The sequence below is a fragment of the Vulpes vulpes genome, chromosome 15, assembly GCF_048418805.1.
Source record: "Vulpes vulpes isolate BD-2025 chromosome 15, VulVul3, whole genome shotgun sequence".
Lineage (NCBI taxonomy): Eukaryota > Metazoa > Chordata > Mammalia > Carnivora > Canidae > Vulpes > Vulpes vulpes.
The window spans coordinates 41,192,799-41,209,088 of NC_132794.1; the positions used below are offsets into that span (position 1 = coordinate 41,192,799).

The following is a 16,290-nucleotide window of genomic DNA, read 5'->3' on the forward strand; positions in this document are numbered from 1 at the left end:
GAGATCACACCCGTCGCTGTCACAAATTCAGCCTAATTGGAATCCAATTTTTTAAAAACTATTTGTCACATTTCTATTAGCCACAGGGGCCAAGCTTTTTATGCTCTGCTCCTTTGATGATAAACAGACTACCAAGGGACCCTTCAATATGAGTTTAAGATCTGGATTAGTATCTTCCATCTCCTGGTTTTGAATTTTTGAAAAGCACTCATTGAGGAGTCAAGCAGAGGGCCACAGAAAGCATGACCCTCAGAAGTATCCTCTAAATGTTGCCCTTGGCACTGTCCCTGCTAAGCCCAGCTCCTTGGATTACTGATACTTGGTTTCTCCAATCCTATCTAGTAATAAACAAAACGAAATCACCAAACTCCACCTAAATGACTTATCATGTAAGAGGGGAAGAAGAGGGATCTGCCTTTGAAGAGTCTGGTGAATAATCTGTGTAAGTGTACAAACTCACTAGGATGAGGAGCCTAACCTGATCTTTATCACAGAATGGGTGCTTCAATCTACAGTAAATGCTACCAGAAATGCCTTAGGCAGAGGAGCAGTCAAGGAAAACAAAGGTACCAGCGAGCATTACAGAACTGCTTGCCCAAGAAGCAACGTGCTATTCAAGTATTCCTGCCAGCAAGCTCCTGGGCGCTGCCACTCATGTTTGACAAACTGATCCTGTGGCTGGAGGGAGGTCCATCCATTGACCTATGTTTACAGAATTTATCTGTGGCTACAGCCAAATGCAAACTCTTAGTCTGAGTCACCCAAGATCTAGGAAGAGGAGGAAAGGAGGAAGCTATTGGCTTACCTGTGCTGGGAATCATTCTGGTCTGTAGATGGTATCGTCAAACACTCATCATGACCATGGAAGAGACGTACCACGTGCCCACCAAGTAGGTATCCTAGTGAGAGAATTATATTCTACTATGAATTTATGGGAAACTTAGTGATGAGAACACCATGTTTAAAAAGGGTAAATAAATTCGTGCAGGTCTGAGTCAGTTATGGAAAACACCAAGAAAGAAGCATTTGGAAAATGACAGATTCCACCAATTCTGGCCTCAGGAAGAAAAGATAAGAAAGTCAAAACAATTCTAACATAGAAAGCTAAATAGGATTTCAGAGATGGCAAATCCAAAATCAAAACGTAGGGTGAAAATAGTATCAACTCCTATTATTAAAAGGAAAATGACATGGCTACTGTGAGGAAGATAAGGATTTTCCAGTTGCTTGGGATGAAAATACATCCAGCATGAAATTCTTAGATAGGTTCTCACAGTCTTGATGGATACATTTTGTGACAAAATCCCAACCAAATTGCAGTCACAATGAAGAAAGAGGATACTGGGAGGACAGCAAACTGTTATTAAGAGCTGTCTTAGGAGAAGTTAGCTTTTGAATGCAGGTAACAGACACAGATCAAACCTGGATGCTCATCCCACACCACTGAAGGGAGGCGAAAGGTCATTCCACAATCCCACAGTGAATGAGCCACTATCAAGAAGCACTTAGCTTTCAGCATAAGGAATCTCAACAGCCATGGAGTTCTGAGGTGTATGGGAAACAATGAGCTTCAAGGACATGAAAACCCCTTTAGTCTTCAAATAAGTTCTGAGCCTTAATTCAAAGAACATACTATGAGAGGGACACCAGTCTGAGGTTTACCTTATACAAACAAATGGAATTTGTTATCACTTTGAGTAAAAAATTCTCTAGACTAGTCTGTTCTCAGGAGACATATGGACTTAAGATGCTCATGCCTGCATCAGGACTTTAAAAAAAAAAATCACACAATTAGATCACTTTAGGGGCTACCAAACTATTCTGGATGTTGAATTAACAGTAAGAATGAGAAATCATGCCCGAGGAGAAAGGGTTGTTTATCAGTGCATCTTGTACAAGGACAGTGTGATATTCCGAGTTCATTTTTTTTTTTGAAACCCAGTGAGATAAGTTCTTCTTAAACTCCCCTCAAATATTCAGAAATCTTTTCCCAATTTTCCTCTACCTTACTAATAGTTCCAGTTGTATATCCTTTTTTTTTTTTTTTTTTTTTTTTTTTGCTTTAAAATAATTCAGGATATACTGTAGGGGATTTCTTAACAGGCAATTTATTTAGAAAAATTAAAACCTTCCGTGATCATGCTCTTGATTAAACTCTGTCATCTCAGGTTGATGAGGCCATGCCCCCACTTGGATCCACCGTTTGCAGTCCTCAGCCTCTTCCAATCAATATTCTATTCACACAGAGAAAACCGCCAAGTGCTGGTATATCACAGCTCTTCCTAATTGAACTCTATCAGGGCAATATTCAGGGAAGAAGGGTCATGATGAGGATCACTTATGCTCTCATGGCTGAAGTGGGCGTCTCACCAGAGGATGCTGAGAGGGCAGTTTCTGCCCGGCCAGATGACTCCAGTGATGAGCTACCCAGGCACTCACCACTTCGATAAGAACCTTTTTGACATGATTTGCAAACACTTCTAAATTAATCTCCACAAGTCATCTGTTGAAACTGAGAAATAATTTTATTCCTACCGTGAAAATAAAAAATTTAACATGGAGAAGATTCATTCAGACCTTCCTTGGGGAAGATTGAAACCCAGAGCTTCTTGATTCCTGATAGAAAGGGAATGACAACAGACTCAAGGTGGTGGATTAGTTTTCATGTAAAAGAAGAGGGCTAAACATAGCCTGCCTTTTAAAAGCCTTCCACAAGTTGCTGAAAGAGTTAAAAATCTGTCATGTCTTGACTATTCAGCTTTGTTCTGATGCCTTCTGAAACTGGGGCAGTGCCTTGACACCTTTCGTTTTCCCTCTATTTTCAAACATCTTGTAGAATGTCTTTCCTAGTTTGAAATGAGTGGGCTCAGGATTAAAAATCTGGTTAAAGCCCTGGTATACGTATTTTTAAAAATTCTGATCTTGCTGTAAAGTGCTAGAATATAATATGATTAACCTATTGGTCAATGGCATTTGATTATTCTGCTCGGCTGTGACTTTACCCATGAGTAAGGTAAGGCCAGTGTATTTGTTCTATAACTTGAAAGGTGCATTGACTCTGCCTGGCTTCAAGAAATAGGATATGTTGAACAAACTTTGATGATCTTATTTCTACGGGAAAAATAAAATACTGAGAAAATTTTATTATTAAATGGCCCTCCATAAATACAGGTAAACACATGGAGAGAGTCCTTCTTCCACCTGTACAGAGAGATGCACTGGGGAGAAATAGCAACAGCATCGACCTCTTGAAAAATAAGCTCCTGTAAGGCTGAAGTTGCTGAGGCCTATACACTTATAATGAGTAATCATAAATGAAAATGAGAAGTCAGTGGGAGAGGGAGTGTCTATCCAAATCCTGCATGCATATAGCACTAAAGCAATGGTGGGCTCTAAAGGATTAAAAGGTATTGTCAGGAACACCCCCACATAATCAGAAATCAGGGCAGAAAATAAGCCACCCCCACATCAGAGAATGACATTCTGGTGAACTAAAATAATGCTAGCTGTGTAGCAAGACATTAGGCAGGAGCTGGGAAGCAGCAGAAAATGTCAATATATACAGCTCAAGACAGACTGGAAGGCTGAGGGCTGAATGCATGTAAAAGAGCGCACCTTCTTCAATGCTACTTCCTGAGCACGTAGGGTGTACATTCCAGAGTGTTTGCATAAAAGAGGCGTCCACTTGTATGTTCCCATTTGATACTGAGAGATGCTGCAGCAGAAACAGAAATGAGACATGCTTTAAATCACCAGGCCAGTCCTGACAGAAGCAGCTCACCTAGAATCTCAAGGATTGAATTAAAGAGTCTCACTGTCCTCAGACTCTTTCCACATAGCCTGTGGGAGACTGCTCTACCCCATCTAGAAGCAGCTTCAAAGTGGGACACTTTATTCAGGGAGGAGGACGTTTCAGCTACAGAAGTGGCAGACAAGTGTTGACTTCATCCCCTTAGCTGGATTCCTAATTCAACAGGAAGTCACAAAATGTCTCATCTTGTTAGGAGAAGGGAATTCACAAATGGCAAAAATGACTCCCAACTTTTGGCCTAGGCAAAGTGAAATCTGCCCACAGGATTGGTGCTGAGAAGATTGAAAGCTTATCTTATCTCTGATGCTCCTCTGATATTTGGACACCTGAGGGCTTGATGTCAGTGACACCCAGCACCCAATCCCCAGGTGCAAAATCTCACCTGCACCTTTCAACCCTTGTGATATCCCACTCACCAAAACATTTTAAATTCTCCATTTTTCCAACATAAGCTTATTTTCCTCTACCCCGTTCTTTTTGGCTTGTTCTTTACTGGATAAGAGCTGAAAGCCATGTGAGAGATTTGTGGTTAAAGGTAGCTAACGTATAACTGGTTTTCTTAGGAAGTGCCAGGAAGTGCCTGTGGCACTTTAGCGGGGTTGCTGAGCACAATGCCTTAATCTGAAAGGACAACTAACAGTTAAGTTCCAGCCCCATGATAACATGGGCAGGGGAGAGAACTAACCACCTACCTCTCCAGTATACTGTGCAAAGGATTCTTATCCCACCCAACCTATTGTAGCTCAGTTCACTTTGGCCATTAGCTCCTAAAAGAAAATATTCTGAAAATGAAAAGATGACTGTTAGGAGGTACTTACAAGGTATCTTTCAGAGGACACGCTGACAAGGATGAGGTCATCACCAATTCGAACTTTCTCTCCCTCGGATCTCTGTTTGGAAGCGGGATGTATGGTCCACCAACAGGCTTCTCCTACATAAATGCTCCTTGAATTAGTCATTGTTTCATGGAATCCAGCCCTTAATTCTGTCCCTGTTCTCCTTTCTTCTGGTAACAATCCCTTAAGAGCATTTGCACACACATATACTGCTCCAGGCTTCAATCTCTAGCCCCATAGCCACTTGACTATGTCTATAACTTTTGTTTTCTCGAGTGACAGAAAGAGTTTTTGGGAGAGAGTATTGGAGGCCAGAAACTATCGAAGCCTTTGAGTATTTTTAATACATATAGAAACATGCATTCTTCATAGGTACTAGAAATCTTTAAGAACTGACTTCACTGGTCTACTGACTACTTACACACTTTTATCTCTGCCATGCTTTCCATGAAACTCTACTAAATCAAGAGTGATTCTACTAAAAAAATCAGAGATTTTCAAAAGGCCTAAATCTACAAAGACTAGGACGGCAGGTAAAAAGTTGATACCAAAGAAGAGAATGGACAATTTGGAAAAAGGAAAGCAGATAGATGCTTTTAGTGAAGAGAAAGCTAAAACCCAATTCTTTACAAAAGTAAGAAAATGGAGGAAAAGTTGATCTCAAGAAATAAAGCCATCCCTCTACATCTTTCCCAGAAAGTCTCTGGAACTAGAGGTAAGTTACTTATAAAGGTAGCAGCGGAAGATGGGGTTGAAAATAGAATTGACTAGAAGCTATTTAGGAGCTTTTATCTCCTGGTATCCTTTTTCTGTACCCTGCACAGCCAGCTGAGTCCTCCTCCTCTACTACCCTCCAGAAGATTAGGAGTTAAATCGACGGAATGACCAACCATCAAAGTTCTGGTTTTCTTCTTCTTCTTCTTCTTTTTTTTTTTTTTTAAGAATTTTATTTTATTTTATTTATGATAGTCACAGAGAGAGAGAGAGAGAGAGAGAGAGGCAGAGACACAGGCAGAGGGAGAAGCAGGCTCCATGCACCGGGAGCCCGACGTGGGATTCGATCCTGGGTCTCCAGGATTGCGCCCTGGGCCAAAGGAAGGCGCCAAACCGCTGCGCCACCCAGGGATCCCGAGTTCTGGTTTTGTAATACCAAGCGCTGTCAAACAAGAAAGTGAAAAGTATTGCTAAAAATAGAGAATCATTAGAGTTCTATGCCCTGATTAGGAAAACCCCAGCTCCATTCCCCTCTGCCTCCATTCCTCACACACTAGCTGGGTTGCCAAATCTCCCCTCCCCTCAAATTTAAGGTTTCCTCTTTAGGGAAGCCAAGCTACCCAAGATAAAACCTACTGCTGTGTTGGCATCTCCAGTGAGATGCCTAGTCCATGCCAGTTTAGCCAAAAGTAAGGCTGAACAGATGGCAAGCCACAGTCACACACACTCAGGATGTCTGGTCAGCTTCTACTGCCTCGATCTAAACATGAATGGCAACCAAGGATCGCCCAACATCTGAGCCAAGTCACTAACTTGAATGGCAAGAACATAACAGTGGGGAAAGAGAGTTGGAGAAAGCAAAGATTATGGAGAGCCAAAGAAAACTTTTTAAAAATCATATATTTAATAATCTCAGAGAGGTAAGAAAAAATTACATTCATAAAGTAGCAATGAAAGTTCCATGAATGATCCCTTGGGAGAAAAATTCTTTGATTCTGAAAGAGAGAGAAAGAAACAAAAGGGTTATAGGATCAAGTTGAAAAAAAGTCTCCCCAAAAGAATGAATAGAAATGGATTAAAAATAGGAGTGAAGAGAAAATTAGAAAACCAATCTAGAGGATTTCCAGAAAGCATGAACCAAGAAAACAAAGTCAGGAATTAGCAAAGAAGTAGTATTGAACTTTTCCCAAAGCTGGAAGACAAGCATTCAGATGGAAAAGGCCCACAGATTCCCCAGCGCAGTGAAGAAAGACCCACACCAGGGTCCATTTTCGGGAGACTTGGAACAAAGAGGATCCATGGCCAGACGTATCACTGTGGAGTTTCAGACAAAAGGGCAAAAGAGAAGATCTAAGTAGCTCTGAGAAATATAAACAGGCCATACACAAAAGATAAGGAATCTGAATGTAGAGGTCTCAAGAGCCAGGCCATAAGCTAGAAGAAAGGAAAGCCTTCATGATGTGGAGGAAGAAACATATTTCCAATGTAGAATATATGAATTACTTGGGAAGCTGGAATTAAGGACTTTTAGATGACAATCTACCTTCCATGGATCTTTTCTGTACAAGCTACTGGATAATGGGCTCCACCAAAGTGATGTGGTAAACCAACAAGAGAGAAAAACATGAGATCCAGGAAACATGGAATCTAGGAGAGAGGCAAAGGAAATTTCCTGGATAATGATGGATGTTTCTAGAAGAAGACACTGATAGAACAGCTAATATGAATGAATCTGATCAGGGTAGAGTTTCAGTTCAACAGGACATTTTGGAATGCATCAATGATGGAGTCCTAGAAAATAAAGCAAACAAATTTTTTTCCCTTTTCTCAAAAAGTCTAAAGTCATTTTATCAATGTAAAAAGAATGGACAGACAGGACTTTTCTGGTTACATGCTCTAAGACTGACAGCTGGTTTATATTTAGAGGCCAACTTATAATCAGTGACTGTGCCTCTTTACACATTTTGTAATTGTTAGCAAAAGTTGACAACACCTTAAAGGAAATTATATTTTAAGAATAACACTTTAGCTAAAAGCAAAGCAACCTCATTTCAAATGCAAATATAATCTTATTTTAAGGGAAAAAATACAATGGGCCGAGGCAGGCCCACTTTCCTACTCTGTACAAAAATGAGAAGTGGAGAGATAGAGGTTTCCCTTGGGAATTCTCAGACACCCCTGTGTGTAATACCGAGATGGCAGGTGCACATGGTTTAAACTCTTCATTTTTTTCCTCTAGATATCTGGAAAATCAATTTGGATCATTCCCTTATGAACTGACACAGTTTTGTGACAATGGCATGGACTTTTGTCCTTTGACTAGCCAACAATGGCATCTCCCCTCCTATTTGGGGGAAATGTCATGATATTAAAGACCGTACTCAATTTAGACTCTTCCTGTAGTGTGACCTAGGATGTTTTCTCTTCTCTGGACTCTATTTGTTACTGTCCATTTTCCAAGCCTTGGGTTTCTACTTTACTATTTTTTTTTTAAAGATTTTATTTATTTATTCATGAGAGACACAGAGAGAGAGACAGAAACCCAGGCAGAGGGAGAAGCTGGCTCCATGCAAGGAGCCTCCCGTGAGACTCAATCCCGGGTCTCCAGGATCACACCCTGGGCTGAAGGCGGCGCTATACCACTGAGCCATCTGGGCTGCCCCGGGGTTTCTACTTTAAAGCAGGTTCTACCCAACGGTCTCCCAGTAAATTCTCATTCTGCTTGAGTGAACCTGAATTAGTTTCTGCCATTTGCAACCAAGAATCTTGATTGACATGTAGCTTAACCTGTAAATGGAGCACAAATTCCATATACATTGCTCTTGCTGGATGGTCAGATTACCTATGAATAGTCCCAGCCACAGAGAGCACCCAACACCCCAAGACCAGCTGTTACTCTGTTGGATAACTGCAGATATTACAAAGTGGTTTTCTTCATTGAGGGGAACTATGCCTCCTTTCAACTTCTATTCATTGCTCCATGGGTCTATGCAGTGACCACAGCAAGTCAGACCTTCCTTTGGTATTGTAACTTAAGTATATGTAGTTATATTGGTCTCTGTTCTTCGTTTCTGGTTTCCAGGGAGAACCTGTATCATCCCGGTCACCATCTTTCTTAGGATCCACCTCCTAACTGTCAATATTTTTGACTGAACTCAAAATAAAATGCAATAAAGCCAACATTTCCCGAAGTATATGACTGCAGTGAAAGCATTATGTTCTCCTTCACTCATAGTTCCTACGTGTCTATCACACATTGTTTCTTATTCTCCTAAATTTTACTAGACCTCTCTCTTGACCTCACTGGTTGGTTGGCTTGGAATCCCAAATGAAGAACATACTCAGTATCCTTAAGCCCTTCGCCGAGACCCCTGTGAGCAGGAGAACTGGGTATGTGGACTTACCTGTAGCATGTTCCCGTAGACCTACATCAAAGGCAAGTTTATCTGTCTGGGATCTTGATGTGGTCAAACAAGTTAGATACTGTGAAACAAAAACAGATGCTAGTGAAGTCACACGCTTCCATGAGGTCCTGGCACCTCATCACTAGTTGGTTTCCAGTTGTCAATTCCAACACTGAGCTATTGAATAAAGGACTTATTCATTGTATTTAGTGGTATATGACACCTTTGAAATATACCTTTATAGTATATTTAAAATCTCAAAGATGTTCTTATCTGATGACCCAGGGATTTAGCTTCTAGGACTATATGCTACAAAAATAAGTTTGAAATTAGTATCTTAGCATATTTAATAATATGCTTTAGTTCAAAGATACCAAGGGACTTTTAAATTGGAGACAAGATAAATGGAATATATACAACCAATAATAATGGAAAGGCTGATAAATGTTGGCATTTCATTTTATGAAATATGTTGCCATTAAGAGTTTATCAAGAGTGTGTCACAGCATGGAACATACACAACATAGCACATTTGCACAGGTAATAGGTATGCAAAATTTAAATGCCTGGCCACTGGGCTAAAAGGAATTACACCAAACTGATAACTGAAGTTGTCTTTGGACAGTGGGAAGGACCATGATGACTTCCCTCACTTCTATTTATTTTGTTTTCCAAACTTCCTATGAGCTTTGGAACTTCTCAGTGTCTAGGCTTTTTTTTTTTTTTTTTGCCCCCTAATTATAAAAATACATGTGCGTAAAAAAAAAAAAATACTTAACAATGATATTTAAAATAATTTATAATGGGGGGAGGAAAAAACCCATGGCCTGTTCCTTGCCTCCTTTACTGACAGGCACAATGGCTGGTTTTGGAATTAGACTGGCTGGTAGATCAGCACTTAGAATGTACTTTCTGAATTCTACTTTTACTTCTCTGCAACAGGAAAATGGAAAATCATTGCATTGTCCAAAGTCATATTTCACCAGCTTCAGTCTCAGAGCTGCTCCTAGAAAGAACTACCTAGTATAGAGTTTATGTTAAGCATGAGTTGGATTTTTGGGAGATGGGGGACAGTAAATCTAATATTAAATAACATAATCCTTCAGCTCTCTACCATGCTGTTAGCCTGAGTTTTCAAATGCGTAAGTGTGCCGTTTGAAGTTTCGTTTAGGTCTATTTAGATAGGAGAAGAGAAGTATTAAGGGTTGATTTACTCCATGGATAAGCAAGGGGTTCTGAAAAATACACAATCACTTCTCAATTCTAGACATCAGGATACAAAGTTTCCCACTTTCTAAATGCACCTATCTCTTGCTCCAGTAAACTTCCATTTGGTCACTTTTATTCTGTGCCCTTTGCCATGAAAGACTACAACAGATGAATGTTCAGGCTGAAAAGGTCAACTTCTTACCAGTTCTAAGGGGGAAAAAAAAAGCTGCAATAAATAAATTATTTAAGAGGAAGCTGCTGCTCCAGTTGCAAATGTGACAGTTCAAGCTTCGAGATGAACTTTGCAGCATACTGCAGGTGTAAACGTGTGAAAATGAAGTCTTGAATTAATGTAACATTTTCCACTAGGGCCAGACAAAGACGACAAGCCTTCCTCACACTGAGAGCAAGTGACGATGACAGATGCAGGGACAGGAGCAAACATGATGAGAGCTGGCACGTCTTAGGCTTGATTGGGATCACGATATTCTCCTTACTACATCCTGCCAAAGATCTACAGCATCTGTATTTTCACAAATTGTACTGGCCTAAAACTTGAACAATTTCCCTCAACTTGCATTGGGTTATCCCCATTTTGGTTCTAGAGCCCTAATTACTTAAGCCTGATGAGCTTTCTGTGACTGCCCTGGTCTTCCTACTGCCTCTGGATTAACAGGATACCTTCTAGTTATATCCCAGGCCTCACAGCAGTGGATGCCATCCCATTTCCTATAGCTAGTAAAAGAGTTGAAATTCCACAAAAATCTTGTTTGATTTTTTTCTCCCCATCCTGGTTATCCTTGTATGCTCAGGAAATCAGTTATTTCATGGTTTATTTCTTCATCGATTCAACAAGTATCTGTTGAGCATCTAGGATGTCAAGGCACTGTCCTCAGTAGGCTCAGGCTTAGTTAAATTAAAAAAAAGGGACACGGGTGGAGAGGAAGACGGTCAGACGTTAAGCAAGTACAAGATGCAACCATGAGAAAGCAATGGGAAGCCCATGTACTCTGATGGTTCCCATTCCAAGTGATTCCCGTCCTTACGGTAACCTGGCCACCTGCTGGCTTCCCGAGCTTCCTGCCCCCTCCGCGCCCCTCCTCAGGGCGGAAGCAGACCCCAGGGGCTTACCATGCCACTGAAGGAGTGTCGCAGCAGAACCGCGTGGCCGTACAGCAGCGTCCGGTGGCCCCCGCCTTGGGCCGCCTGCGGGAGGGACGGGCACGCTGTCAGCCGGGCACGCGTGGCCCCTCTGACAGCAAGGGGGGCAGGCACTAGGGAGGACAGGCTACGAGGGAAAGACCCACTGCAAAGCTCCCAGAGAATTCCTTCGAGAAGCGAGTGGCCAGCCTAGGGGCGTGGGGAGACTCGTGACTCCAGCCATGCAGCGTCCTCGGGGTGGGTGTGTGGGGCCACACTTGGTCTGGGACAGCCCTGGCTGGTCAGCGGGACCCTGAGCTCTTCTGCCAGAGGAGGTACCGCTTACCTTCCTTTGAAACTTCTCAGAAGCGTTCAGAGTGAGAGAGAGAAACAAATGTGACATGACTCTAGCCTAGTGACAGGAAGCAGCTTGGGGGTGGGGGCACGCAGTCACAGTCTGTTCCCTCAAGATGCTCGGCCTCCTGCCCCATCCCTTACACGGCTCCCACCTACCCGGGTTTCACCTTCCAGCTCAGAAACCCAGGACTCTCAAAGGGCAACCGGTGAGGCGCCTGCAGACCCGACCCGGTGTTGAGGCCCCTCCCGGCACCTCCGCTGCCTCCTCAGCAGCCCCAGCTGGCTGTTCACCGGGTGGCAGGCCCACTCAGGAGGAGCGGCGCAGGACAAGGGGCAGCCCGACAGAAAGCCACCGTATCTGCTCCTCTCCCTTAGCTGCACACTGTCACCATCTGAACCAAACAGCGCACAGTATGAGGCGGTTACCTACTGTGGGTGCCCCTCAGTTAGTAACACGGAAAAACTGAGATCTACCAGAAATCCCAGCATTTTTTGGCATCAACTTTTTCAATTTCTACCTGAATCTCTTTCTATCCTGCCACCCTTCCCTCAGAGACGGTCACACGGTATTGATCGCACACCCCTCTTAGGAAAAAAAAATATTTAAGCACAGGAGCCTCCATCCCTAAATACGCACAAAAAGCATCCAAAGTCTGAGAAGAAAATCAATCATAGAAATTCTCACAATTCCCTCTATACGCCAAGGGCACCTGTTAGGTACCTCATTTTATTTCAATCTGCAGACCAGCGGCCCCAGGGGCTGGCTTGAGGTGCTGCTTCCCTCCTGCACCTGCCCTCACGCCCTCTGTCCCTCGGAACAATGAGCGACGAAGGGGAAAGCCGGTGTGGAGAGAAGGCACAGGCCTGAATAACAAGGCCTAGGGTAATTTTATTTCAACTCTATTTAGATAAAAAAAATTGCCTTGTCAAAGAGATCATTTTTTCACGTCATACCAGGAGCCTAAAGAAAGGAAAAGTGATAGACTTGGTGTCGTGTTTTTTAAAAAGCTGATAACCGCTCATCAATGTGGCTGTACTTTCCTCCCAGCAACGGAGATATTCAAGAGCTCCTGAGACTCCCATAGGATGCAGGAGTTAAATGTTCTTTGTCCCCTTTCTGCATTTCTTGAAATCATTCGATCTAACTTCAGTTGCTGTATTTACAAACATGTCAACAGCTACGTTAAAATTAGCCAGACCGAGTGACTTTTACAGCGTCAGTCTGATTATTTTCCCTGCACATCTGCGATATCCTAAGTTAACTGGCAGTGCACGACAGCCTAGGTGCGGGTGTGTACTCCCAGACCAGGCCTGCGTCTCATCTGTCCCAGCGTGAACCATGGGTCACACCCTCGCCTTTGTGCCCATCACCGCAGCGAGTAATCTTAAAAGGAGTCAAGCGTTGCCGGCCACACAAGGTGGCACAGGAGAGCTCATGCCCCTCCTCTCCTCTGGCACCGCTGCAACCGTCTCCTGGCTCTCATGTCCTTTGTCATGGTGCCGACAGAAAAGTAGAGAGGCTACGTGCAGGTGCCCCACTGGGACTGAATGGGACAGCGGGGTGCAGAACCCTGTAGAACCCGAGAGGCTTCACATCCTGCCTCTTCCCTCCTCTAGGGCAGTGCCTCTGTGCTGGTGGCACACCCGCGGGCTAGAGCAAAAGCCCTGGACCTGGCTCTGTAGCACTTGCTTCACTGGGCTTGGGAGGAGCCTGGGAACTGGCATTTCTGTCAAACTCCAGGGCACAGGACTCCAGTGTTGCTGGCCCAGCGATGACACCTCGAGAGCCACTGCCTCAGGGATGATGCGACACCAGTGCCTGGAAGAGTAAGGAGCTTTCTCTGCAGAAGCTTTGGTGATCACCATCCTGGGGAGCTCTTCTGGGCACATACCACACAGAGGTGCTTTATGTGACTTTACAACTCATCCTCATGGCTCTACTAAGTGGGAATGATTCCCTCCATTTATAATGTGAGGAATTTGAAGTCCAAAGAGGGATGTGGAGGTTGGGCGGGAGGAGGGGAAGCAGACTTCCAGTTAACTCCAGATCTTGAGCTCATCTCTCTGTCGTTTCTGTATTGTATTCATTCACCTACTGTGTACAAAACCAGTGTACAAAGTAAGCAGGGCAGCAGGACAGGGAGCTACCTCCTCTGCTCCTAGAGGAAGGTGAATTGCTACAGCCGAGATTCAGTGAGCACCGAGCATACAGTAGGCACAAAACTAGGCAAAGTGCTATATGCGAACGATCTCGTTTTATACTTGCGGTTAGTGCTGTGACGCATCTACAGTAGTTCTCTCCGTTTAACAGCAATGCACGTGGAGGCTCAAAGACGTCACATAATGTGCACAAAGTCACACAGGCTCCAAGTGCACAGTCGGGATCTAACCATATGCTGTGTCTCCCCCCTGGTAGTCTGGTCTACAAAGACTTATATATAAAACAACAACAACCTTGCTACAAATAGGAGACCATCTTCCTGTTAAAAGAGGTAAAGACAAAGAGCATTGGGATAGGCCAGGAAAGTGTTGAGGAACGGCTTTATGGATAAGGTTGTTATCCTGACAGGTGGGAGGGTTGAGGACCAATGATGGTAGGAGAGAGGAGCCCACAGGAGCAAAGGCCTGGAGCTGGAGAGCACGAAGTGCACATGGGGACTCGCGGAGTTTTCTTTTCTTTTCTTTCTTTTTTTTTTCCACTGAATTTTCACAACTAGCGCTGAGGGCGGATGAAATGGGAGGGAATGTCTGGGGAAAAGTCAGGGCACAAGCGCAGGGCAGTCTGGTTACAAAGGGGCACAACGGGCTGCTCCCAGTGAACGGGACCCTGCTGTAGGTTTGGTTGGTTTGATTTTCCTTACTGAAGCAGGTTCTTTTCTTTCAGATTTTATTTATTTATGAGAGAGACAGAGAGAGGCAGAGACACAGGCAGGGGGAGAAGCAGGCTCCATGCAGGGAGCCTGATGCGGGACTCGATCCCAGGATCCCGGCCGGGGTCATCGCCTGAGCTGAAGGCAGACACTCAACCACAGAACCCCCCGGGGTCCCTAAAGCAGGTTCTTTTTTAAAGAAGTGCCTTTTAACATACGTTTGGCAGGTGACCCTGACTGCACAATGTGGAAGAGCTAGAGGCGTCAAACCCTCGGCACAGAACTGATGGTTCTTTCAGTTTCCATGACAACATGGGAACATGGATCACAAACCTTGGTGTCGTCCTTCCCTCCCTGTCCCTCCATCATGCCCCACAGTCGAGCCGGAGCACCTCTGTGCCATCTCTGGAATACGTCCTGCCCCCAGGGGTTCAGTGGCCCCCTGCCGCCGGTGGCGTCCCCGCTCCCCACGCCCTATTGTGGTGGGACCCGCATGGCAGCTGTAGCCACCCTGTCACAGCGACCAGCCACACGGAAGGGCTTTCTTTTTTTTTTTTTTTTTTTTAATTAATTTTTATTGGTGTTCAATTTACCAACATACAGAAAAACACCCAGTGCTCATCCCGTCAAGTGTCCACCTCAGTGCCCGTCACCCATTCCCCTCCAACACCCGCCCTCCTCCCCTTCCACCACCCCTAGTTCGTTTCCCCGAGTTAGGAGTCTTTATGTTCTGTCTCCCTTCCTGATATTTCCCAACATTTCTTCTCTGGAAGGGCTTTCTAGTTGGGCTTGCCCCGCTGTCACCAGGCTTGGCAAGGCCCTCACCGTGGCCTCTGAGACCCGGCTTCAGGACCCGGCAATCTCTCTCTGCGAGAGGCCAGACAGTATTTTAGGGTTTCTGGGATACACGTGGTCTCCTTCATATGGTCTTTTTTTTATTCCAGACAGCTTTTTCAAGACTTTAAAACTGTTCTTTCCTAGAGCAAGCCCCCACCTGGGGATGGCCACCGGACCCAGCTGCTGGGCCCCACTGTCCTGGGTTGGGTGCCCTTCCCTCGGCAGGTGTCACCTACCACCGGTGCGCTCCCCCACCCCACCTCTGTTCGGCCTCCCAGGCCTCCCTCTAATTCAGGCTGCAAGGCTCCCTCCTGCCACAGGGCTTTGACACACAGGCTCCCCCACCCAGAATGCTCTTCCTCCTGCACCCTCAAGACCTCTGCCCAGCATTCAGTTCCGAGCTCCCAAATCTCATTAGAGGAGCATTCTCTGATCACCCCTTCTAAAAGAAAAACCACCCTTGCTCCATCACAATTTGCTGCTGTATCATTTCTTGAGATATTTGTTATTAGCTGACGTGAATCCATGTTATTTTTGATACGTACCCATCCTCTGCCACTCCCAAGGATGTAAGCTCCAGGAGTCCGTGGTGTCCCCTGCCATGTCAGCACCACCTTTATCGGTGCCTGGCAAGGAGGAGGCACCCGTGCGCATCTTTCCCGAATGGATAAATAATAATCACACAAAGTGGTTCTTTTATTTCCCTTCTACGGATGGAAAAAAGAGAAACTTCCCCATCACCGGCTTGTAGGCAGTGAGCTCGGATTTGAGCCCGGGTCAAACTACACGTTCTACTAACTCTTTCCGCAATTTGACTTCAATAGTGGAATAATACGCCGGGCAAGATGTGATCTGCTATACAGAGCACTGCGCGGTCCCGGTGATAGGGGACCCCAGGCCCCAGGACAGCGCGGCCTCTTCGGGATGGCAGTCCTGTGTCGCCGCAAGTGACCTCCACTGTCATCAGGAGCAGGAGGACCTTGTTTGGTGCCACCTCCCAGGACAGGGTAGGCACAGCTAGGCTGGCAAAAGCACCCTGATGCCATGTCCAGAGGAAAAAATGTTCCTCTAGCTTAATTTGATCATCTTGCCTGTAACGTTAAAGTTAATTC

General features: G+C 44.6%; 1 protein-coding gene across 1 annotated transcript in view; it reads right to left on the reverse strand.

Annotated features, from left to right (window-relative positions):
* RYR3 (ryanodine receptor 3) overlaps window positions 1–16,290 on the reverse strand; it is a 511,176-nt gene that overhangs the window by 274,240 nt on the left and 220,646 nt on the right. Inside the window, exons 4-8 of the mRNA XM_072738189.1 lie at window positions 11,106–11,180; window positions 8,766–8,844; window positions 4,630–4,742; window positions 3,616–3,715; window positions 806–899 (exon numbers count right to left, since the gene is read on the reverse strand). Coding sequence (XP_072594290.1) covers window positions 806–899; window positions 3,616–3,715; window positions 4,630–4,742; window positions 8,766–8,844; window positions 11,106–11,180 — 461 coding nt within the window. The remainder of the gene's footprint in view (window positions 1–805; window positions 900–3,615; window positions 3,716–4,629; window positions 4,743–8,765; window positions 8,845–11,105; window positions 11,181–16,290) is intronic.